This window comes from Eschrichtius robustus, chromosome 10 (genome assembly GCF_028021215.1).
Source record: "Eschrichtius robustus isolate mEscRob2 chromosome 10, mEscRob2.pri, whole genome shotgun sequence".
In the NCBI taxonomy this organism is placed as follows: domain Eukaryota; kingdom Metazoa; phylum Chordata; class Mammalia; order Artiodactyla; family Eschrichtiidae; genus Eschrichtius; species Eschrichtius robustus.
Window position 1 is genome coordinate 20,174,086 of NC_090833.1, and position 25,824 is coordinate 20,199,909.

Sequence of the window (25,824 nt, forward strand, 5' to 3'; positions counted from 1 at the left end):
TCAAGAGGCAGAGAAAAGTACACAAATACGTGGAATAATTGAAGAGCATAAACAGGCCATGAGGGACACAGGCAGGGTCAGAGGGGGTCAGAAAAGGCTTCTCAGAGGGGAGGATGGAATTGAGACCTGAAGGATCAAAGGGCACGAATCATGGGAAGATCAGGGAAAAGAACATCCCAGGCAAAGGAACGGCAGCTGCAAAGGCTCTCAGGCCAGGGGTTGGCAAACCATGACCACTTGTGTATTTACGTATTATCTATGGCTGCTTTCGAGTTACACTGGCAGAGTTGAGAAGCTGCCACAGAGACCTATGGCCTGTGAAGTGTAAAATACTTTCTATCTGACCCTTTCTAGGTAAAAATGGGCGACCCCTGGCTTACAGTGTTAGATAAATAAGAGAAGGTCAGGGTAGCTAAAACAGACTGAGCAAGGGGGAGACATACGAGGAGACTGGGGAGGTGGGTGGAAGCCAGGCCATGGTGGCTTGGGTGGGACACACTGACCTCCAGCCTGGTATCTCCTGCGAACGGGGGCCAGAGTGATCTCCCTGAAACACAGGGCTGAACACCTTACTCTTCTGCTCTCTCGGTTTCCCAAAGCACGTTGCACAGAACACTGGCTCCATGGGATAAACCTCAATAAGAGCGTTCCATAGTTAAGTAGGTTTGAGAAACATGTCATTCCCCTCTCTCTCTCTCTCTCAGATGCTCTCAAGAAAACACACTAGCACATGAAATGCTTGGAAAAGTCCCACAGCAAAGAAATCTGTTGACTTTGTTTAACTCACCATCCTTCCAATTTATTTGGCCATAGAACCCCTTTTTTTCCATAAAAATGTATTAACATTTAAAGAACTAGTGTTCCATGTGCTAAAGGGCAAACTCCTCTGCTTGGCACACCCAGCTCCAGTAGGTCATCCCAGAGCCTGTTCTAGATTTTGAGGGTGTGGCCTGAGGAGCCATCTCTCTAGTCTGTCCCTTGCCTTCTTCTTGCCTCCAATGCCCTAAATAAAGGTCATCTGGCCACTGCAGCTCTGCTCTACCTAACGAACAGCAGCAGCAGCACTAACATTCATACCAAGTTAAGTGCCTGCCTGCACCCCCGGTGGCGGACGTCTACTACATGGGCCTGTCCAGCATCGCTTTCCCCCATCTTTGGTAACGACAGCCCAGCTCTCCTATGGGGACCACCCCTCCCCCACCTCCTGCCAGCTCCGAGGGTGAGGTCTGGCTAAGCAGAACATCCCATCCTCCTGCTTTGGAGGGACGGGTTCAGGATACGAGCGCAGGACCCAAGCGGTACCGATGAATTCCAGACTAGGATGGGCGTCCCTGGAGTTCACAATGCAGCAGCTGAGATTTGGGATTCAAGCCCAGGTCCTTCTGCCCAGTCTTGCACTTCTTCACCGTAAGTCTCCCCCAACGTGAGCGGCCAGGGCCAGTTCAGCACTGAGTCATCCTTAGATTCCAGTCACAGGTGTCCAGAGAGGGCACCAGGAGGGCTGCAAAGTGCTACCCACAACCTCATATCCTCCAGGGAAGTATGACCACTTCTCAACAGAGGGAGCTGGCCTGGACCATTCATCCTTTCAGGTGGAAGGTGATGACCACAGAGAGGTAGCTGTTAGTCGTGAAACCAGGGAGAAGACGACGGTGGTGGTGGGGGGGGGGTGCAGTAGGGGGCGGGGGAGGCGGAGCATACCTGCTTGCCGTGCTTTTCCTTCCAGCTGCACTGGCTCCGTCAGCCTGCAAAAGAAACCCAGAACATCTAAATCAGCCAAGAGGAAAACACAGATTCTACCCACTGTACCTTACCAAGCTCCCGCTCAAACACTAGCCTTCAGAGGGGTGAGCCAGCCACAACGCCCTGCTCCATTCTTCCAGGCTAGAAAAGTCTGCCCCCAGTGGTAAGAGGGAGTTAGGACAGCCAACCCCCCCCCCCCCACCCCAATTTGCTTGGCCCTTTAAATCCAACTGAGCACCCACTGCCAACACAAACCCAGCAACCACAGAGCCCTGGGGACTCAGTGAAAAGTAAGTAACCAACTAAATCTGAGATTGAATTGCACCATTTTCATTTTCAGCTGGGATTTCCAATGAAACAGTAGCTGAAGGTTTATTCTTACCAACTGGAGGGGGAAAATCCTATTATGTTAAAATAGTCCGTCCCCCAACCGTGCAAGCAGGATGAGGCAAGAGAGCACTGCTTCATAATCTCTTTTATTTGGGGTTGGGCGATGGGAAGATAAGGCTGACCAAATGAAATTTTCAGAAATCATAAAATTTTGGTTCAGATGGAGAGACTGAGGCCCTGGGAGAGGAGGGAGCTGCCTGAAGTCTCAGGAGGACTGCGTGACAAATACCCGGGGATCCTGACTCCTAGGCCAGTGCTGGGGGGGCCTCGATGAGGAGGCCAAGGACATGGGAAAAACACCTGGGTTCTCCACCACCCCTGGTTGGAGATGCATTCCCCAGCTTTGTCAAAACATTAATAATAATAGTAATCACAGTTAGAATAATGCAGGTTCAAGACTCTAGCGTACATGTGTTTCCAAATTCAGAACCTTTCCAATTTTAGAAAGGCAATGTGGCGCATGTGTTCTCTATTTTGAAATAACCCTGGCAGGGTCTGGGGAGCCCCCGGTACTCAAGCACGTTGATATTTCTAGAGTAAAACTTATGCAGTCAGCCCTAAGTGCGCTAAATAAAACCGGCCACTAGCCTCTTCTCCCTTCAGGTCAAGTTCTGCCTCCTCACCAGTTACAAAACATCTTTTTGTTTTCAAGCTTTTCGAATTTCAGGATTGCAGATGAAGGATTGAGGACCTACAATAAAAACAACAGCAGCTACCTTTGGATGAGTGCTTTCGAGAAGCTGCAAGCTGGCAAAACCAGATGGCGGGCTTCAATTTAAACAGTCAATATATAAAAATAAAGGCATTTCACCCCCAAGAAAGCCAGATTTCAGCTTCTGAAAGCAACACGTAGTCCCACACGACTGGTCAGCTAGAGCTGACATACCTGGCTCACCAAAGTCCCCACCACCCACTCTTGCCTACTTCCCACCCCATGGCCTGGCCCCTGCGGGTACCCTAGACTCGCTCCCTGAGCTAACTTCCCACCCAGCGCTAGTGTGTGGGCATTCAACGCCTCTCACCAAATCCTCTTGATGGGTTCCCCAACACACATACACAATATCCCCATTTAAGAATTTCAGGCATTTATCCAACATCCCACAGCTATAAGCCCAGGTCTGGGTCAACTCCAATGCCCACCTTCCTCCGCTCTGGACTATTTTATCTCCCTCCAACACTCAGGGAGGGACAATCGGGAAATGGGGTGAATACACACAGCCTCCACTGCCCACACGAGGGAAATGGAAAGGTGAAGGACAAATAGGGAGGTAGAAACGTGAGGCCTGGGAGGGAGCAGTTAATGGGATGCCAGTGCATTATTTCCATGGAAGAAACAAGAAAGCGGAAAATGGTTTGCAAATCATTTCACTGGGAGCAAAAGAACACGATCAATTACAGCCTCTTTCCGACATCTTGCATTCCTCAAACTTGTATGGAAAGCGAATGGGAAGAAGTTGTTCTAATGCTCATATCAGAAAAGGCAGAAGTGGTAGAGGTGGAAATTCTGTCCCAGAGAGCTTAAAAAAACGGTAAAATCCCCAACGATCTCTAGCCTTTCAAACTGAACTCTAGGTATGTATTTCTAGAATTTCATACATACTTTTAATGTTGTCTTTCTTTTTTTTTTGTCCTTTTCCTTCACAATTTCACAGAGTTGACCAGTTCAAGCGTACTGAACATGGGACTGGGTAGGGGATAAGAGTCTCTCTTTTAGGCACACCTGACCATCTCCACCCATTTTCCCTTTCACTGTGTTTATGATATTTGAGCTTCTTATCACTGGTAGCTACATGCATTTTTGTTTTCCACCCATTTTTATAAAACAAGGACAAAATGCTGAAAATTTTCAAAGAGCTGTCCAAACAAATCCTTTTGTAGAAGCCTAGATGGTACAACTGGGGAAATGAGACGGCTGGAGGGAAGAGTTCATCCCTGCAGAGTGGGAAATGTCTGTTTATCGGCAGAGATGAGAAGCAGATATGGGAAGGGTGGTAGAGATGGACAATGGGCACAAGTGAGAGATGCCCAAGAGAGCACGTGTCAATATCACAGCACCTGTCAATCAATCTCAGCCTTTGGGCCTGGCTGAGTCCAGACCCACCATAACAACAGGGGACAGCCTCTCGGGCCCCCCCCAGCCACAGTGCTGAGGGCACCCATTCTCATTGTAGAGATCCCTAAGGTGCCAGGCCGGCTTTGTCTGTGTCCTCACAAATATCTCAAAGCAAGCCCTACTGTTTGAATTAAGTTGACTTTGCCATTTTCCTAGGCCCAAATGGTCTACTACCAGCAATTTCATGCAATTCATCCCAAACCACAAACTCACCTTTACCCAGTGTAATCTGATCTGATTCTCAATTTGAACCAAAGTTCAAGAGCACAGGGCTTAGAGTCAGACAAGTCTGAGTTCAAGTCCTGGGTCTGCTATTTTCAAGCTATATAATCCTTGGCAGTTCATCTGCACTCTTTAGGCCTCAGTTTCTTCATCTGCAAAATGGCAATATGCCAATTGGGCCCAAGAAACTGAGGCACAGAAAAACAGAGTGACTTGTACAAGATTACATAGCAGACGAGCAAGAGGCAGAGCCAGGCCTGGACTGAGCCAGGAGTCTTCCCAGCCTGTCTCCGGGCCTGATCTGAATCGTGGGCTGCAAGTCAGAAGGTCAGGAGCATCTACCAGACCCCACAGCCCTGAGGCCTTCTCCAAAGGGCTGGTCAGAATGATACTGAATGTAGCGATGTAGGTAAACTCGTAAGCACAGGCCAGGGATGTGTAGTAACCACTAAAGTAATGGAAACTCTATTGCTGTTGCCACTGGACCATGTGCTCCTAAAGATGCAGCTTCTGCCTGGCTCTGTCTGGGTCTCACTTTGAACCTTGGGCAAGCTCTTTCCTTTCCCTGGACCTGAGGTTCTCACAGGTAAAAACAGGCACGGGAGGCACGAGAGTTCAATCAGATCATCTCCCCCTCCTTTTCATCTCTGATACTCTATGTGGAGCTGACCCAACCTTAACCAAACCCCTCAAGGGTAAATGAAATATGGTGGGGGAAGTGGACTCATGAGAGGCCCTCTTCCTCACTTTCACATAGCTGGGGGTAAAGGTATCCAAGCCCCCCCTTCACCACGCCCCCGTTCCCCGTAAGGGCACCTGCTTCCTCTCCCAGCCCCATCCATTCCTTAACACACCAGCTTCTTCTCAGGACCTGGGCAAGGCTATTTTTAGTTTAATTCGACCCTCCTCCTCCCTCCCAAATGAAGGTTAAGTTGTTCTTTTCCATTCTCTTATTAAGGATTTTCTTGGAAAGAAAATATTATTCCAAACCCAGAAATTTTATTTCTAAATTTGTGCAAATGTAAGTTGTAAGACATTAGCTGCATTTCACATTTTGTGCAAATGGCAGAAACAGGCAATTCGTGTGCTACGGGATGGGGGCTGGCCAACGATTTTGATAAAATAAACCCTTTTTTAATTTAAATGCTAATGCACTGAATTAAAATTTAATAACTGAGGAAATTGAAAAGCCGAGCAGGAATATTGGAAATAAATCCAAGCAGAAACAGCTGAAATTAAAAATTCTAGAGAGTGGGAGGATAGCAGCTAAGCTGTCTTATATGATTACATTTTTTTTCAGAATGAAGCAAAAAAAAAAAAAAAAAAAAATCCTATCTCTCGCTGGCTCTAGGGCAGTAAATCCACAGTGCTGTGATTTATTGCTCAATTTTCCTGAGGGAAAAAGGCTTTCTTTCATGCTGAAATATTTCATAAATTTCAAGCCAGCATAAATTCTTAATTTAAAAGTTATGGAGGTCACATTTAGTGCACTGGTATGGTTCCAAAATCTTAAAGGAATAGCAGCGACCAAAAAAAAAAAAAAAAGCAAAAAGGAGGGGTAGAATTTGCTCCTTTTTTTTTTTTTTTCCTTTTTTCATTTTGGTTTTAATTTGTGAGTTGAAATTTCATTATTAAAGATTCTTCCTGGATGGATGGAACCCAAGCAAGCACATGGGGAACTGGTGTGTGCTTGGAAATCTGCTGCAAAAGATGAAGAGATAAAGACTTAATTCAATTATAAAAAGGCATTTTTTTTTTTTTTTAAAGCCACTTGAGGAATTTCTGGTAAAAATTTCCTTCCTTCATTGCCCGGGAAGGGGTGAGAGTGGGGGAGGGTGGCCAATGTAATTGCTTTTCTTAGATCGCCAATCTTTTGTGCACACTGATATATTCATTTGTTATACAGCTGTTCAGCGGCGGAAAGAATGCTGGGACGCCCATAATTCTAAGCAAATCAATCAAAAATTAATGATTTGTCATGCTTGCACAATGGAGGAAAACAGCTCCTTGGGTCCTGGCTGCCTGATCTCGAAGAATGAAATGCCTTTCTGCGATAAGAGAGCGGAGCCAGAGGCTCAGGGAGGCCGAGGGGCCACTGCAAATGTGAGGGCTCATGGACCCGCAGCTCTGAGAGGGTGGAGCGGGCATCTCCGAGATGGTGCATCAGCCAGTCAAGCCAAGGATGGACTTGAGGCAGCACATTTCCGTGGTGGTATAATTAGGATCTTGCCTTTTCCCTCCCCTACTGCAACACAAAAAATTGCTTCCTCTCTGGAGACTTCAACGACTCCCCCTCCCCACAGCAGATTTGATTAGTCCCTGTTCATTGTTCTCCCAACACTGCTAACACACCACCACCAGTGCCTTTCACCTGCTCTATGGGATGGGGACCACAGGTCCTGGAAGGCCTGTGTTTCCCAGACTTTGTGCTCCTCCTGGATAAAGACCGCATCCTACACGTGGCGATGTCTCCAGCACCCAGCTCAGGGTCTGGCACAAATATTCAGCAAATAAGGTTGAATCCGTTAATTATTATTTCTCAGGAAATACTGATACCGAGAGGTTGCCTAGATGAATGATAAACTGCATTGGCAATTATACTTGGATAAAGTGTAACAACTGATCTTAAATAATGAATCACTCCTTTCTTCATTCAACAGATATTTCTTGAAAGCCTACTATGTGTTAACCACTATGCTTGGCTTCGGGTGGACAACCTCAAATCCACTAGTGGACAATTCCAAATCCCCAGTGTTCACTGCTTCTCGGCTTCCTTCCACCCTTGGAAGGGAAGAGTGAACGTGAACTGGGAGAGGAGGGACGTTCTCTGCATGCTCAAATGTCTTTGAAATCTCATTTTCTTTCTTACTAATTCACGTGAATGTTATATCCACAAGTACCAAATGCATATTAGTCCAAAATATGTCTGTGTACTGCATATATATGTATGTATGTTAGTTTGAACGCAAAAATTCTGTTTTAAATTTCCAACTGGTATAACTGACCCTGCAGGAATATGCTCAGCGTCAGTGGTGAGTGAAACCAAGTGCACTTGACCTGGAGGCCTGCAGGAGGCACTGAACCTTCCAGAAGAACCTACCAGAGCCCCAGGACCTGCCCAGAAGATGATTCTACGTCCCCTACTATTTACTGAGAGGAGGACAAGTGGGTCTGAAACAACTCAAACCTCATTTATATATCTCTTTCCTTTCCAACAGCCAGTGGATCCCCCAAATTTAACTTGAACTTTCTGTCCCATTGAGATACATGACTCAAGTCAGAAGAAAGTCATTCGCTCATCTGACAAGTATTTACTGAGCTCCTTCTATGCACCGGACACTGTTCTAGGCAGTTGGGATATATCCCTGCCTTCATTGTGATTATATGCAGAGGGGGCAGATGGTAGTATTAGTAATAAATTAGTAAGATACATAGTATGCTAGAAAGTAATCAGTTCTATGGGGGGAAAAATAGAGAAGGGCAGGGGATAATCAGAATGCTGGGGGGCTTCCCTGGTGGTGCAGTGGTTGAGAATCTGCCTGCCAATGCAGGGGACACGGGTTCGAGCCCTGGTCTGGGAAGATCCCACATGCCATGGAGCAACTAAGCCTGTGCGCCACAACTACTGAGCCTGCGCGTCTGGAGCCCGCGCTCCACAACAAGAGAGGCTGCGATAGTGAGAGGCCCGCGCACTGCGATGAAGAGTGGCCCCCGCTTGCCGCAACTAGAGAAAGCCCTCGCACAGAAACGAAGACCCAACACAGCCAAAAATAAATAAATTAATTAATTAAATTAAAAAAAAAAAAGAAAAAAGAATGCTGGGCCAAGGGAGGAGCCGTGGGCTGCAATTTTAAATAAGGTGATCAGAGTAGGTGGCACTGGGTAAACAAAGGAAGGTGAAGGGGTTGGCCATGTGGTGACTGGGGAAAAAGGAATGGTCAGTGGGAAGACCCAAGGGCAGGAGTGCACCTGGTGTGCTCAACGCACAAAGAGGATGCCAGTGTGCCTGCAGCAGAGTGAGCGAGGACGAGAAGAGGTCAGGGGGCAGAGCCTCACAGCCACTGAAGGGCTTTGGCTTTTACTCTGGGGAGCCACTGGAAGGTTCTGGCAGAGTCAAATGTAATTTGACTTCCATTTTAAAAAGATCATTCTGGATGCTGTGTTGAGAACAGACCATAGGCAAGGATGAAGGCGGGTGAGGTTACCTTAACAGCCCAGGAAAAAGATGAAGGTGGCTGGGACCAGAGTCGTGGCAGTGAGGGAACTGAGGAAAAACATTGCGTTCTGAATATACCGGAAGGTAGTAGAACCAATAGGACTTGCTGACGAACTGGAGGTGGGGTATGAAAAAAAGAATCAGGGAAGATTCCAAAAATCTTGGACCAAGAAAAATGGAATTGCGTCTCTCTGGTGCATGAGAATATTAATCATCAGCACAGCACTTTATAGATTGTTACACTGCACTGAATCCTCCAATAACCCCGTGAAGAAGACACTGCAGTTTATCCCCTTTGACCAAGAATTAACCAAGCACCCAAGGGGCCAAGTGACGTACCCAAGGTCACACAGCTGGCCAATGGCATGGCCAGGGCTCACACATGTCTTCTCACCCCAAGTCCACGGCCATTTCCTCTACCTACTTGGCCCTTCATCTCTAGAACCAACGAATCAAACCTGCCCCCAAACGATGTAGATAAACTGTTTTCCTATCCAACCACTGGGCCCCAACTCAAGCACAGGTAGTCCCCACTTTTACACACCATGTGTTCATGAAAAACATCCACGAAGGGTGACTGTACCAACACTGAACAATAGCTTTGCAAGTTAAAAGAGGATTCCATTCCCAGGGAACTAAATCTGTTATAAATTCCCTAATTAGACCTTGCTTCTTAGATCACATTCAGTGATATGTTTCTAGCTTGTGGTACTTGGTTCTAACTTTGTATTTATTTTCCCAACTGAACATGGTTACTCAAAGCCATTGACTGAGTGGTTCCAAGCTTGAGGGGTGGAGTGGAGGCTACCAGAGAAGACTCTGGGTTAAAAGAACTGGAAGCCAGGGGGCTGATACCATTTTTCGGTAGGTATTTATAGAGTTCACACTAGATGTGTGATTCTGAGCAAGGCCTTGGCGGACTGATACTAAGATGAATCAGACATGGTTCCTTATTCATTCACCCAAATACTACCCATTAAGTGCCTACTATGTACTGGGCACCAGGGAAGTTACTGGGGACACAGCAGCAACAAGAACAGTGGGGGAGACAGGCCGTGATTATTTACTTCATGCTACCCATTTATAATTACCAACTGAGAGACATGCTCTGAAGAGAAAGTCCTGGGTTCCATGAGCATCTTTAACAACAGGATCCATTGAGACCATAGGATCAGGAAGGCCTTTCTTGAGGGAGGATGCTGGAACAGGGCACACAGAGCTCCCATTCAACAGTGGGAATGCAAAATCTAATGCAAATGGAGCTAACACAAGCTGCGTGCCAGTGAACAAGCAGAAGGGTGCCATCTTGCCAGGCTGGGAAGCCTGGGTCCCTGAATCCTGCAGGGCTGGAGACTTCTCTGAGGGTCTCCACCTCTGGAGGAAGGGACCAGCCCACTGACATGGCCAGGCTCACACAGGGAGCTCCTGGCCAGAGTCCAGAGGCTGAGGGAGGCCCCTCATTGACTGGCCATGTTTCCAACTACAAGGGGAACCCGTGGGAAATGACCAATGTCTTTATTTCTCGAGGTTACGGTGCCCTTCTGCCCCTCCCAAGCCCTTGCTATTTGAGGACAAGTATCAAGAAATAAATCAGGCTTCCTGGGAATGGAACGGGCACATGCCTTGTCTGTTTCATACGAGTTTCCAGGTACAGGCAGGTTCTCCTCCTCTCTGGTGGGCAGCCATGTGGACTGGAGCAGGACCCTATTACTGACATCATCACCATCACCATCATCATCACCATCATCATCATCGTCGTCTTTGTTGTCGCCATCAACAGCTGGTCATTACTGAGCACCTGTAAACCAGGCTGAGGAGTTTCAGCTTTACTCCAAGGCTCATAGGCCGCCCAGAAGGCATGTGCACCTCTGGAAGCAACTGCTGGCTGCGGTACAGAGTCAGGGAGCCCAACACGGAGGCCACTGTCATCTTCCAGGGAAGAGATGATGCCTTTGGGAACCGCAGGGGAGGAGAGAAAGCCCCAGGACCTAGAGCTATTGGGAGTGACAAAGATCTCCTGCGACAGCATTTGGAAGGCACCCAGGGTGGAGCTGGCATGCAGTAGTTGCTCAGTAAGTGACAGGTTTAAAAATAAATGCACCACTGCAGCTGCTGAGGAATGCTGTCAGCCTTGGATTGTGTGCAGAGGGCCAGGAGTAAAAGGTGAATCCACTTCCACCCCTGAGGTCTGACTCATGGACCTTAGAAGAAGTGGGGGGATCCTGCCTCAGAGCGGAGGGGCAGTTGCCTCCCCTGGGCTGCCATGTGGGACTCACCACCCAGACTACAAGACTCGTTCTCAACCCCGGGCGCTGGATGGTACCACAATGGGAGCCCACAGTCCCTACATGGACCTAAAGGGTCTAGAATAGTTCCTGGTTGCTTAATGAGTGTCAATTCTATTTGCCCAGCTGGGCTGGATCACAGGGGTTCTAAGGTTGCATCAAAAAGCATGAGGTCGTTCCTGAGGTCAGGCCCAGCAAGGTTATTGGGTTTTTTGGGTTTTTTTTAAACTTTTTAAACTGAAATAATTTTACATTTATAAGACAGTTGCAGAGAAACTACAGGGATTCTGTCTGCAAAAGGGATGCTGGAGGGGGCAATACGGTGGCATTAAGACCAGTTCAGGGGGCTTCCCTGGTGGTCCAGTGGTTAAGAATCTGTCCTGAAATGCAGGGGACGCCAGTTCAATCCCTGATCCGGGAGCTAAGATCCCACATGCCACAGGGCAACTAAGCCCACACACCGCAACTACTGAGCCCACGCGCGCCACAATTAGAGAGCCCGCGTGCTCCAACTACAGAGTCCATGCGCCCTGGAGCCTGTGTGCCACAACTAGAGAGAAGCCCATGCGCCACAACAAAGAACCCACGGGCTGCAACAAAAGATCCCGCATGCTGCAACTAAGACCTGACGCAGCCAAAAATAATAAATAGATAGATAGATAGATTAGATAGATAGATAGATAGACCAGTTCGGGGGCTGATCCAGAGAGGGTCAGCTGAGGCCTGAGCTAAGCAAGGTGAGGCCTGGTTTCCCTCCCCAGGACCAGCAGTCAAAAAGCCCTCAGGCTCTAAGACTGAGGAAGAGAGGTGTGAAGGACCTCAGCAGCAGGGGTGGTAGTCACTGGGAATCAGGCGGGAGCACAAACTCTGCCACTTGCTAGCTGGACCCTGGGCAAGTAAACTGACCTCTCAGTGCTTCACTTCCTTCCTCCGTAAAATGGGAGTAATGGGAGTGATGGGAGTGGCCACCTCACAAGCTGCTGTGAGGATGAAGTGAGCTCATCAGCCTCACACTTAGAGCGGGGCCTTTATATCCACATAGTGTCAGCTTGTATTATTAGTCCAGCATAAAGGGCCCCGAAGGGGGATAACACCAGCGATCCCAAGCGGCCAGCATCTACTGAGCACCTCCTGTATGCCAGCCCGGGGCGCAGGCACCGTGTGCACCATCTCATTTCATCTCCTCAACCACCCTAAGCAGTGGGGACCGTTCCCAGCCCCACTGTCCAGGCGAGGACCCAGAGCTTGCAGGGTGCTGGAACAGCCGGGAAGAGGCTCAGCCGGGTTTCCAACCCAGATACTCCGATTCCAAGTTCACGTTCTCAAACCCGGTGCCTTGCTGCTCCAAGGCCCAGAGGGGTGACCTTGGCGAGTGACTTTCCCCATCTTTAGAAGAGGACACGCTCCTCTGGGTGCATAAATGCTGCTCTGTTTGTTTTCTTTTGAAAAAAGAAATGCATCTCAGTTCTTAACCATCACACAGTTAATCTCTCAATTTACAAAAGAGCAAGTCACGTGACTGGATTCCACAAAAATTCTCTCTCCAGGTTTATGATTTTACAGAAAACTCCAGGGAAAACCGCCTGGAGCGAGTTAAAACCAGATCAGCCATAAACCATGTCCTGGTACAGCCTCACCAAGCCAAGACTCAGATTACTCATTAAATACATGATAAATATTCACTTCAGATCAGCAGGAAGTTGGGGGTGGGGGGGCGTAAAAAAAGAAAAACTTTCTTGCTTCATGGGAAAAAAAAACATATTATGAATACAGAGGGTTGCAAGCTTCAAATGACTGAACCCAGGATTCGGGAATTCGGGGACAGAGTTTTTTAAAAGTCAACCCCTTAGGCATTTTTAAACAAGGCAGCAAGTAAGGGCAACTCAAAACCTCTTCAAGGGGACCAGGTAAAGGGCTTAGGGAGGTGGGCGTGCCCAGACAGTCCTCAGGGAAGAGCAGCAGTCCCCCGTGCCAGGAGACCCCCTCTGACTGCTGGCAGAGGCAATGTCTGGCCCTCCATTTGCCCACCCGTCCAATGGCAGTCTCTCAGAAACCTTCCAACTCTGACATCTGGAGTCCAGCAGACCTGACTCCAAATTCTGCCTGGGACACTTATTAGCTCTGTGACCTGCCTCAAGTCACATCACCTCTCGCAGTCTCGGTTTTCTCCTATGTAAAATAGACAGAAAAAGCCCCACGAAACACAGCTGTTGGTTAGAATAAAAACATATAAAGTCTGTTAACATTCTCAGCTAGTGCTAAGAGTACTGTATGAGCACAGATCTGGATGATGTCATTATGATTCCATTGGTGGTGGTGAGTAAAATTAATACAGTAAAAAAAAACAAGAACATGTTCTGATGACTCCAACAGGATTTAGTAGGCTCAGTAGTTCCCAGTAGAGAATCTGGATCCGGATGGCCTAGGTTCAAAACCTGACTCCACCACTTACAAGCCATGTGACGCTGGGTAAATCACTTAACCCTCTGAGACTCAGTTTCCTCATCTGTCAAATAGGAGAAATAATAGTCGTCACCGTACAAGGTTACTTAGGACTAAATCAGTTAATATATTAAAACTCTCAAAACAATGCCTGGCATATAGCGCTATACAAGTATTAACTATAGAAATAATTATCATTTATTAAAATGATTTCTCATTTATTAAACTTTAGCTATATAATTATCATTTACTAAAATTCGGGCAAGTCCCTTTCTCCCTCTGAGCCTCAGTTTCCTGAGTTATAAACGGAGAGTTCTGACCAGATGAGCTCTGATGACCCTCCTAGTTCTGAAACTTGCTGGCCCTGTTGTTTGTTTCTCCCCACGCTGTCCCACTGCCTAGACTGCATTCCCCTCTGACCGGCTGGACCCCCGGCCCTGCTCCAAGAAGCCTTCCCTGACACAGGGACAACCTCCTACAGCACCAGGGGCATGCCTGAGCGTACCCGGGAACATCACCGCTCTCTGCAGTCTTGCTCCCAACCAAACTGCAAGTTCCATGAGGGTGGCTAGTTTTTTAGAGCTTCTCTGTGGCTCCACAGCACCCAGGGCTGTGCTGCATACAGATGGAGTGTGATAAAGGTCGGTCAGCTGATTTAAAGAAGAAGGGAATTGTACTGCCAATACTTAGAGAACCATTATGTGAATGGGGTCTAGGGAATCATCTAGTCCAAGAATGGCAAACAGGCTTAATTTTCAGCGCCAATTCTAATCAATTAGACATGGCTGCCTGGGGCAACGTGTTGAGAAAGATTCTGGGGCCGCATCACAGCTCAGCTAGTAAGAGTGCTGTGACTGATTATTGATGCCTGCAGTGAGCGAGGTAAAGCTGGGGACAGTAGCATGCTTGCCCCCACTAATCTAGTCCAACACTCTTCTTTTACAGACAGAGAAACAGAGGTCTCCTGATCCCCAAAGCACCCATTTTCCAGTCACCACATTCTCATTTGCAAAAACATTCCTACATGAAGAAGGAGCCATGGCCTTTTAAAATTTGGAGTAAAAAGAGACGCCAAAGAAGAGAGAAGACCAGATGGACTTCCCTGGTGCCACAGTGGTTAAGAATCTGCCTGCCAATGCAGGGGACACGGGTTCGAGCCCTGGTCCAGGAAGATCCCACATGTCACAGAGCAACTAAGCCCGTGCGCCACAACTACTGAGCCTGTGCTTGAGAGCCCACGTGCCACAACTACTGAGCCCACGAGCCACAACTACTGAAGCCTGCATGCCTAGAGCCCATGCTCCACAACAAGAGAAGCCACCGCAATGAGAAGCCCGCGCACTGCAATGAAGGGTAGCCCCCGCTCGCCACAACTAGAGAAAGCCTGTGCGCAGCAACGAAGACCCAACGCAGCCATAAATAAATAAATAAATAAATTTACAAAAAAAGAGAAGACCAGAGACAGAAGAAATACAAACAAAAAAACAATGTGCAAAACACAAGGCTTACTCTGGTTGTGAAAAGAAATAATTACAGAAGGGCAAAGTAGATGCTCTAAGAAAGACTTTTTCTTTTTAAAGAAAGGAAAGTCTGGAACACATGCTCAAAGTAGAAATCTTACAAATTCCTATTGCAAAATAACTCCTGGTCAGCCAACCACAATCTCTATAAATATATCGCAAGATCAACAGCCCAGGCAAACAGGGGGAGGGGGAGAATGACTGCATGAATTTTTTAAAAAATCAAAATAGTTCTTCTCACAGTTGGAAAGGAAGGAGTCACCCATCATCCTACAAAATGAGAGGCCCACGAAGAAAAGAAAGACTGTAATTCTACACATCCCAATGGCCACCTGCGGAGAAATCTAGACAGCCAGACTATTTTGAAATTATTCTACAATTCTGTTTTCTTTGCAGGGGGAAAAAAAAATCTGGTACCCTGAATTCATTACGGCAGCCACTATCTTACCATGCCTTCCATGGGATTATTCAGGGTGGGAACAGACAAAGGCTCTATGGGGCCTGATTTGGGTGGTACATACTTCAGGGTCTGAGCCAGAAAAAGAGAAGCCACTCTAGGTCTTTAAAGTAGAGGCAATTTAATACAGGGATTTGAGTAGAGAAGACATACAGGGGGCAGAAAAGCAACCGTGGATTAGCACATGAGGAGCTTTGCTACCACCTCTAGGCCTGGAGAGAGAAAGGTGTTACCAGAGTTGGGGCAGTTCAGCAGGAGCTGCCCAATGGGAGTGGTTCAGAGAGGGAGGGGCTGGAGCTACACAGAAAACACCATAGGAGGCAGAGAACGAGTGGGGAGAAATACCCTGGGCTTTTCCCTTCTTCCCACCTTCCAATGTCCCTGCTGTGCATCCTTCTGGCTAAACTGTTCGAAGGCCAGAGGGCAAGGACACCTGGGAAATGTAGTTCCTTGCAATTCAGAGCACACAGGGGAAAGAAAGGGATGGAGTTGAGGTCAAACCAATAGCTGACCAATTCAGATCGGAAAACTCCCGGAGGACTGAAAACCACTTGATGACAGCGTCCTGCACAGCTCACCACAGGGTCCACCTGGGTCCCATTGCCGTGTTTAGACTGTAACTTCCTCACAGGCAAGGACTGTCTTCCCTTGACCTGCATCATCTTCTCCAATATCCAGTAGCCACAGCTCAGGGCTGAATGGACCCTGAATAGCTGATAAATGGAAGCCTGGCCCTCCCGTCCCAGTGCCCCAACATGTGGGATGCTTGAATGGCCTTCCACCGTATTTTTGCTTCCGGCCTTTGCTGAGAATCTACTATTGACAGAAAACTCATAATGTGGAAAGCTAGTTGTCCCCAATGTTACTCAGAAGACCCAAGCACCCAGTGCACACTCTAGAAGCATCTCCTGACCAGATCTAGAACACTGTTTAAGGGGATCAGGAGTGGAGGCTCTGAGGTACCAAGTCTGATGCCAGCTGGGCGGGCTGCAAGGGAAACACTCTGAGCGCCCCAGGACTGTGTCCACCTCCAAGGCCACTCCAGATCCACAGTGAAACCTCATGCTGGTGGGGTTTTTTTTTAAATTAATTAATTTATTTCTTTATTTATTTTTGGCTGTGTTGGGTCTTCGTTTCTGTGAGGGCTTTCTCTAGTTGCGGCAAGCGGGGGCCACTCTTCATCGCGGTGCGTGGGCCTCTCACTATCGTGGCCTCTCTTGTTGCGGAGCACAGGCTCCAGACGCGTAGGCTCAGTAGTTGTGGCTCACAGGCCTAGTTGCTCCGCGGCATGTGGGATCCTCCCAGACCAGGGCTCGAACCCGTGTCCCCTGCATTAGCAAGCAGACTCTCAACCACTGCGCCACCAGGGAAGCCCGCTGGTGGTTTTTGAACTGTATCATAAAAGACAAGAGCGTTCCTGTCCCACAGGGCACACAGACTCAACCCTGTGTCCCTCTTTGTCCTGGCTGTTGCTGAAGGCTTAGTTTCACACTACATTCTGCAAAGAAAGGAAGGGCCCTTCCCTTTCATTGAAGGCTCCATTTCCTCTTTCCCCAAGACACAGGGCCGATCTCTCTCCCTTGTTTTCTTAAAGCACTTATTGCCCAAGCCATTCAAATAGTATCGATCAACTAGCCGGTGCACTCAGTCATCCTTTTATGACCTGTCTTCCCAGCTGGACCATACATCTTCCCCGCTGGACCATACATCTTCCCCGGGCAGGGGCCATGCCTTTGGATTCCCCAGAGCCTACCACATAGCCCAACAGGCAGAAAGCGTCTAGACAGTATCCTTAAAGGAGAAAATGACCCAGGTTCCCCAAACGCCGAGTGTGGGATGGGGCAGGAATACCACTTTCTATCGATGCCTCATATTTATTTACTGATTGATGGGATTTTTACATCCATTACTTCATTTAATTCTTTACAAGGTAGGAGCCATGATTTCCACTTTGGAAAGGAGGGAGTGGAGGTTAAGGGACTTGGCCCAAAGTTACTAGTTACTGGCAGGGCCGAGATTCAAACCCAAGTCTTCTTCTAGGACAAATACCAAACTCCTTCCATCTTCTGGCTCCAGTCTTCCTTTGCAAGATCCCCTGTCTTGCTTCTCTTTCATGAAATGAACTGATTTAATGAAATCATTAAGTGACAGAAGTTAATAAATGTAAGGCACTTAGAACAGTGCCTGGCACAGACTAAGTGCTATGTAAGTAACAGCTACCACTGTCTTCACCGTTACCATCATTATTATTTCTCCATCTCCATTAAACTCATTTAAAAAGGTCAACCCACCACAACATCTAGAGTCAGCAGACTTGACAGCCAAAGCAGTAGAGAACAGAAAACGCCTACATTTAATTAAAACTGGAAAACTACAGAAGCTCAAATGACTTAACAGTTAAGAGGAGGCATTCGAAGACATTGTATGATTCTCAGAAGTCTACCCAAAGCAGTCTACCTGGTACCCTGTACCAGGCAACCACCAACACTTTATTCAAAAGTAGGGTCGAATCTTCTTTCCTGACTGACTTCACTGGGGAACACTTTCAGTGCACAAAATACAGTACTTTCTCATCCATGCACAGTCTTTAGAGCCAGAAGGCCTGTTTTACAGAGGGAAAATAAAGGCCCAGAGTGGAAGTAAAATGTGTGAGGTCACATGTACTTTAATGCAATCTGCAAGTCTCTAAAGTTAAAGTGTTAGCTTTATCAGGCCTAGTCCTTTGCTAAGCCCAACGTGGGACTCTGCAATCATGGGCACTGAATGTATGTTTTAGGCCAGGCATGTAAAAATCAATATTTCAGCCACCAGTTCATGGCTTGGCCCAAAGTCTTTGGGCAAATAAAACAGGTCATCAGCTACCAACCCCAGCTAAGATAGAGGATGAGAAGGCAGCATTCTGCCATGTCAACTCTCCCAAATGGGATTCTTCTAAACAATCTCCAAAGCAGTGGTGTGCCCTCAGCTGTCACATCCACTGCTGCCTTTCTCTAAGTTTAACTCGGCACACTGTCACAACGAACTTACCAACTCTCATATCCTTTGACCATGTTGGGGAACAAATTCTATCAATATTGTACAAAAGAAAGAAAATGATTCATGTACAAAGATGTCCACTGCATTATTTATAATAAAAACTAGGGAAAGACCTATATGTACAACAATGTAAATAAATATCTCCTTACAAAGCCATTAGAATGGATGCTTATGAATGGTGGAGAGCTACATGAAAAACACTTACGTACTAAAGTGAAATGACAAGAACAGAATCAAAACTACATATATAACTACAGAAACACTGCCTGCACATATATAATATACCGAAAAGCGCCAGCCCTGGATGGCTCAAAAATATATGATTTTTTTCCCCCTCCTTTCTGATTAGCTTTCTATCATTACTGCTTTTGAGGAAAAACTCACTATACTTTAAAAGACCCATGCTGCACATCTACAAAGGCAGGTAATCTAGACAAGGGGATTTCCCGGGATGCTACCCTTCTCCAGATTGAAGACCTGTGACTCTACAAAGACCTGCATCTACACTCTGTCCTCTGAGGATGTAGCCACTTAAGCAAACATGGTGGTTGAGCCCAGGTACACACCAATCCACTGGGAAGCACTCAGCGCATTCAAGTTCCACCTCGGAGCAAAACAAGATGACCTGGAGAGTACCTTTAAGCACTAAGCTTTTCTCTAAGAGGCTCTTGGGAGAGGTAATGTTTAAGCCTATTGCCTTCTTAATACAGTAGACCCTGAGAGTGAGGTTTTTATATTGTATGTAATTCCAGCCACAAAAACTATACGACTGCTAGTGTGTATTGAGATACTATGCTGTGCCAGTGACTCTAAAAGGCTCATTAAATATGTAAGAAATCATCCAACATCCTTATTAACTAGGGATTATTCATCCATTTTAGAACTGGGGAAACTGAGGTCCTGAGAGGCAAAGTGACTTGCTGTTGTAGGGAACTGGATCCAAGTGAGAATGTTCACAGATGAGTAGTCCAGCCACACGGCACAGTCTGGAATATGAATAGAAGGTGGGCTTCTTTAATAACCCATCTCCATTTTGTCCTCACCACTTAAGTGTACAGTGAAGAATATTGCTGCCACTTTCCTGGGCCTTTCCAGAGTTCCTAACGCTACTGTGATTTTATAGATAAAGAAAGTGAGGCTCAGAGAGGTAAAGTTACTTGCCCAAAATCACACAGCTAGTAAGCAAATTTGTACCCAAGCTTGTCTGGCCCCAAAGCCCATACACTCAACCATCGTGCCATACCTAACTCCCCCACCAAAAATATGAAATAAGAGCGCTATAAGGAGTCAGACTGCACCACAACGTAAGGAAATAATGTTTAGAGCCACACAGTTATCCCAGAAGTGGTGAGCTCCCCGGGGGAGGTGTGTCATTAGAGGAAGGACAGCCATCTGGTGAAAAAATAATCAGTATTACAAGCAAAAGGATGGATCAGCTCTGGGGAGAAGGGAGAAGAGGGAGAGAGGAATGAAAGGGGTGGTGTTCCTTGCCAGGATATTCCAGTTCTGGATTCCTCTGGAAGATCTCAGCCCTTCCTAACACTCCTTCAGACCAGCTCTAATCATCCAGCTTTTTCGTCCTCCATACTTAAGGGCCACCAAATATTTCATTTCCTTTTTTCCCCTTTTCCTGGCTTCACAAGTGTAATAAAAAGTTAATGAATCTATAAATTGCTTACTGGCTTAAAAAAATGAAACAAATAGTTAATGGAAATTTTAATGAAAACACCCCATCCGCATAACTGATGGCAAACCCAGGGCCGAAATACCTGGGACTTCATGGCCCAAACCAGGTGTCATGAAAGCTTGAAAACATTTACTGAGAGAAAGCGGGGTTCCAAGCTCATCAGTGTCTGAAAGACGACAAAGTCTCCACTCCAGGATTCGAAGGGGCACCATGCGTCACATCTACCCTAAGGGAAACGTCGCCAGCACATTCCTTCATCAAACTGGGAGACCCTGTTTCTGAGAAAAGGAAAATGGCACAGAACCAGGAATCTGTTATGAGGCAAGAGGCCAAGGCTCGGGACTCGATTCCAGAAATGAGAAAAGTCGTGATAACTGAAGAGCCATCATGCGCTGCTGGGGTTCTCCAGAGGACAGTCCATCAACGTAAAATTGCCCGATTTCCCCTCCTCTGGAAATGCAAGTTAATGGGAAAGGGATATGCGTATTTTGGAAAAATGTCCCAGGCCACGCTGGTACATCCTCCCTATTCAAAAGTACCTCCTTGATGTTTATTCTGTGTCAAGCACAGAGCCAGAACCTTTACAGACTTTATTTCTCATACGCCCCCTACAACGTGGAAAGGTCAATACGACTATCCTCATTTTAATCTGGCAAAAGGAGAGGGAGGTTCAGAGAAGTTAAAAGTCACAGAACACAGCTAGTACATCCCCATCACAGAGTGTAGACACTTGGGCACTCAAGAAAAATCATCCAGGCTTTCTTCAAAAGCCTCTAACGGGGCTCCAGCCTCCATTCAAGGCCCTCCAATCCAACAGCCTCCACCTGTAGCCCGCAGAGTTTTTGTAAGATAGAAATAGGACCCTGTCGCTCCCGTTTAAACCCTTCACAGGCTTCCCTTCTCCTGCCAAGGCAAACACGACACTCCGTCCCAACTCCCGCCACCGCAGTCCTCACACCGAATGCTCCAGCTACACCGGGGTTCCTGCAGCTGCCCCCCTATGCTCACTGCCCGGCTAACTCTCCTCCCCATCCTTCAAGTCTCATCTCAGACATCACCTCCACCCGGAAACTTCTCAACATCCCCACCCTGCCCTACTCCACCTCCCATCTCCCTGCAGCCACCCAAGGCAGGGTTGGATCCCCTCTGATGTACACTCTTCCCAATGGCCCCACTGCTCAATTACCTACCTGCCTGCCTCCTTCCCCAGGCCATGGGCGGCCCCCAGGCACAGACCAACGCTTGTTCACCTCTGAGCACAGGGCCTGGCCCGGAGAAGAGACCCGGAAAATGCTGAGAATGGGCAGGGTGGCAGGTGATGCCTCTCTACAGCATCCTTGTCACGCAGTAGGTTCAAATCCTGAACCAGGTCCGGCTCCGCCCAGCCTTCCCCTGCTTCCCCAAGGGAGAATCACATGCGCTAGCAGCCCACAGTTATTGGGGACAATGGAGCAGGAAGAAATGTCCTTTCCCCCAAATCTTCAACCTCCTCGCCTGTTCATTCTTTTCTCAGCGGCTCGAAGAGTATAAAAATGGTCGAGATAGGGTCAGAGAAATGAGAGCCAGAGGGAGCAGAGAGGGACAGGAAAGCACAGGACAGGAACAGGATGCCACAAGCGCGTGCAAAGGAGAGTGGAGACAGGCCGGGGTTTGCCCTCAGGGTGATCTGGGTCAAAGGCAGGGCTACTGGACATCCAGCCCGCCAGCAACCAGGGCTCTCAAAGAAACACCCGGGGACAAGAAATACCTGGAAATTATAACCGCTGCTTTCAGTTTCCAGAGATTTTGAAGCCTCTTTCTCTTTGTTTTTCCCCTAAACCAGTTACAATTAGCGTTGAGGGATATAATTACGTTGTTAGTCTAATTGCCTGTTTGAAGCAGGATCTACGGGGGTTTAATGGAAGATTTGAGGGGGAGGGCAGATAAAATAAAAAGTCAGGATAATCACAGAAGAGATGTGTAATGTGACTTTCTTCCCAGGTAGAGACAAGGCCTGAACCGCGCCAGAGGCCAGGGAATTGTCTCCTGCGCCAGCTCCCTCGCCCGGCTGGGCGGGGAACGGCGTTACCAGGCGGCGCGACTTCACTGGAAATTGATTTTGGAGACGCTGACCTAATTAATCAGGAAACGATCCTAGAAAGGCCCTCGGATTTGGAGCCTTTGCACTATTATTGGCAGTGACACACTTACACGTCAGCGGGCAGTATTTTCCCCAGTGGAAGCCAGCGTGGTGGCGGCTGACAGAGCTGGGCTGTGTGAGGCCAGAGACCTGCCTTCGCTACAGCAGGGTGGTCCTGTGCGGGGGGAACACACAGTTCTGTGGCCCTGGGGACAGAAGTCAGAGGCAGGCAGCTCTGAGCTCAGGATGAAGAGGAACGTTCTCCTCCAGGGAAAGAGGACAATTGAGAGGTAGTGAGCACCCTGACAACAGAGGCATTCAAGTTAGATGACCTTGTGATGGGGATGCAGAGAAATCAGCTAGGAGGAAGAACCAAATGGCTTTGAGGGACTGTACAAAACCACTCCTGTCTCCAGACCACAGAGGGGAAAGGGGTCTGCAGGGACAGTGAGGGAGAGAAAGGTTCTCTTCACATCAGAGGACCCTTCCTGCCTCCTATGGGACTTCACTGTGAAGACCCAGCCCTCATATCTGGGTGGCAATGGAAATGTTCCTCTAATGATTTTTTTCCCAAATACAGGCAGCAATTGGCAGTAACCAAAAGCTACCTCCATGGGGAAAAGTGAAGGTCCAATGCAGCAGTCAAAAGCGAGGCACCTCATGTGCAATCATGGCCACTGCAGTGACCTAGCTCTGTTCCAGGGCCTTTTCCTCCATCATTCCATCTAACACAAGCACAACACCTGGACTGGGAACCAGAGAGCCTGCATCCAAGCCTGATCTTGCCACTCTGAGGTTGAGAAAATGGGCAGAGATCAACTGCCCCACTGTCCTACAGTTTCCCATCTTGGGGAGAAGGGGGAAAATGGATAATTTCATAGCAACCCCCCTAGTTCCAAAACGTAGGAAAGCAGCACACTTCCCTATCCAAGCCAGCAAGTGCAGAGATAACTCCATCACACATAGCTGACCCTGTATACACACTTTATCCATAGGAGGGCACTGCCTTCTGAAGTCGTTACACCTGTAATTGCCACAAGGCCAGGGGCTCCCATCTGCTCACCTCAGCACAGCTGGCTCCTAGCACAATGCCTGGCACAGAGCGGGCACTCAGAATTAGGTGGATAGACCACTGGCACTTAAGCGGCAACCACAGTTGATGAAATGGCATGTGCCCTTTTAATCCAGTAAGTTGTTGTCTGAAAACATCTCAGCTTCAGGGTCAGAGGAGAGGGCTTTCAGATTCCTTCTAGAACCTTCCAATCCCCAAGGCTACACGCCTTCTCAGATCCCTCTTCTGATCTGACAACTGCAAAGCCGTGAGGTCCAGGGGGCCTCAGCAACTCTCTTTAAAGCCCTGAAACATTCCACAGAAAAGTGTGAGGATTTGGGTCTGCAGGCAAAGGCTGCCACTCGAGTGCCACGGAGTTGGGAAAAGCAGTGTCTGCTTTCCTTCCCGACTCCACCTCCTGACTAGCTTGTGCCTACAAGACAAGAATGGTCATATTCCAAATCTCAGGGCTGCCTGGGAGAAGTGAGTTCTGCTGGGTTTTCTGCACTTTCCCCACTCAGGGTTGACGACGGCGCTGGAGTGTGCTTGAGGCCCTCTGTACAAAGGGAGCAGAAGTTCCACTGCACCATTTATGAGGTTGCACTGCACATATGACCCAGAGCAGAAAGACTCATTGAAATCCAATAAAGATGAGGGGCAGGGGAGGCTGCTCTTCCCGGAGAGGCCACAGCATCTCCTTCCACGCAAACTGCCCGGCTCTGCCACCGACTGAGAGGAAGACAAATGGCCGTTTGGATGCTCTTTGTCAAGGGCAACAAGATGGCGGCCAACAGGGCGTCCTGGACTCACCCTTCTCCCCCATATTGTTCCAGGGCTCCCATTTAAAGGCCTTCAAAAGTCGGAGGCAGCTGTGGGTTTTTTTTTATGGTGGGGGGGGGAAGGGGCAGGAGGAGGAGTAAAAGTTTTACTTATAATAAAACAAAAACAGAGCCATGGCACTTGTTTTTCTAGTGGAGACAATCATTGGCTGTTTTCACTTTGTAAAAGGCTGGGAGACCTTGTACCTGCTCAAAAGTCTCCACATCAGGGCTGGTTCCAGCCACAGAGAGCAGCCAGGGAGACGTGGCAGGCCTGGTCCCAAACCAGGGATGTGACCCTGAGCTTTGTAACACAGGCCAGAACTCTCCATTCAGTTCAGTTCTGTTCAACAGTCAACAATCAGAGGCGGCATGTGGCCATGGGAATTGGAAGGTTCTAGAAGGAGTCTATGTGTCAAGTCCTGTGCTGGACTTGACGGACACCTCAAGGAACTTGCTACTGAGGAAGGCCAAGATGGTGTCCCCCGGAAATCACGTCAGTGCTGTGACCGTACGGTAATCCCTGGCGCCACAGAGTGTTCACGTGTGCGTGCCCGCTGACTGAGTACTTTACACACATCACCTCTTTTAATCCTCACAGTAATGCTGCAGGGTAGGTATTCTGCATCTGAACTGTCCAGATGAGGAAACAGAGAACTACTAAGATTAAGTATCCTGTTCAGGTGGAGGAGCCGAGGTTCAAATCCAGCTCTATCTGATTCCCAAATTCCATGGATGATCCCAACCCACCAGTAGGTAAGGATTCATTAAAAGGCCCCAGGACAGAGAGCCCCATGGGCTCGAGCTTGCTTCCTTCCTTCACTCTACAAACCGTCTCTGAGCCCCTCTTCTGAATCAGACACTCTATCTACATGGTTTGAGTGAAGGGCAAGGTGGGAAAACTGCAGGTCCACTTGGAAGAGGAAAGGAGAGATTAATCCCCCAAACGGAACAAGGATTAGAGCACCACGGACAGGAGGAGGCAGGCCTTCCCAGAGCCATGCAAAACAGAATGAATGGGTTGCAGGGAAGAATCGGGTGAGACCCGTCACCGGAAACGAGAAGGACCACCTGGCTGGGAATCCTGTCTCAGGGACAGGCATCTGAGATTGTCCCCCTGGATAACCAAATGACCGCCCGTGTCTCCCTTTCAGCTCTGTGATACAGACGAGTCTAAGAGCGTGAGACCCCCCCCTGGCTTGCACTCTGCCACTTACACAGCACATGAGCACACACTCTCCCACCCACCTGGTCCCCATCACACCCCTGCAAGGGGTACTTTCATACCCCGCTGCAGAGAGGAGGAAACGGAAGCACACAGATCCTCACTCCTTGGCCTACAATCGCTAGAGAAATGTACGGGGCTATGATGATGATTAACATCCCAGCTTGCCCTCCGCCTCGCGGAAGTAATTACACACTGGGTCAGGTCTGGAGTCCTTCCCTCTAGGTACTATGTCTGCAATCACGGGAATGATGGTGGGGGGCACCTTGAAGGAGCGAAGGGCTGTCTGTCTCTGAACTCACATGAAGTCCCAGCACTCCTTGTTTCCTTGGAAAACAGTTTCTAGACTTGTCACCTATCAATTGCCTGAATCCTTTTTTCTGGGGAAGGTTTCCCCTACTTCACTAATTGCTTTCACTGCCTTTTCCTCTATAAATTTAATTAACCTGCTATGTGACCATGGGTTAGGCAAGCCTCCACGCCTCTTCAAACTCAGTTTC

At 48.1% G+C, this 25,824-nt stretch overlaps 1 protein-coding gene across 11 annotated transcripts in view; it reads right to left on the reverse strand.

The window, feature by feature from the left end:
- Positions 1-25,824, reverse strand: part of ZNF618 (zinc finger protein 618) — a 181,811-nt gene that overhangs the window by 86,396 nt on the left and 69,591 nt on the right. For all 11 annotated transcript variants that reach the window (XM_068552657.1, XM_068552647.1, XM_068552653.1 and 8 more), the window contains exon 2: positions 1,702-1,745. In XM_068552657.1, the coding sequence (XP_068408758.1) occupies positions 1,702-1,745 (44 nt within the window). The remainder of the gene's footprint in view (positions 1-1,701; positions 1,746-25,824) is intronic.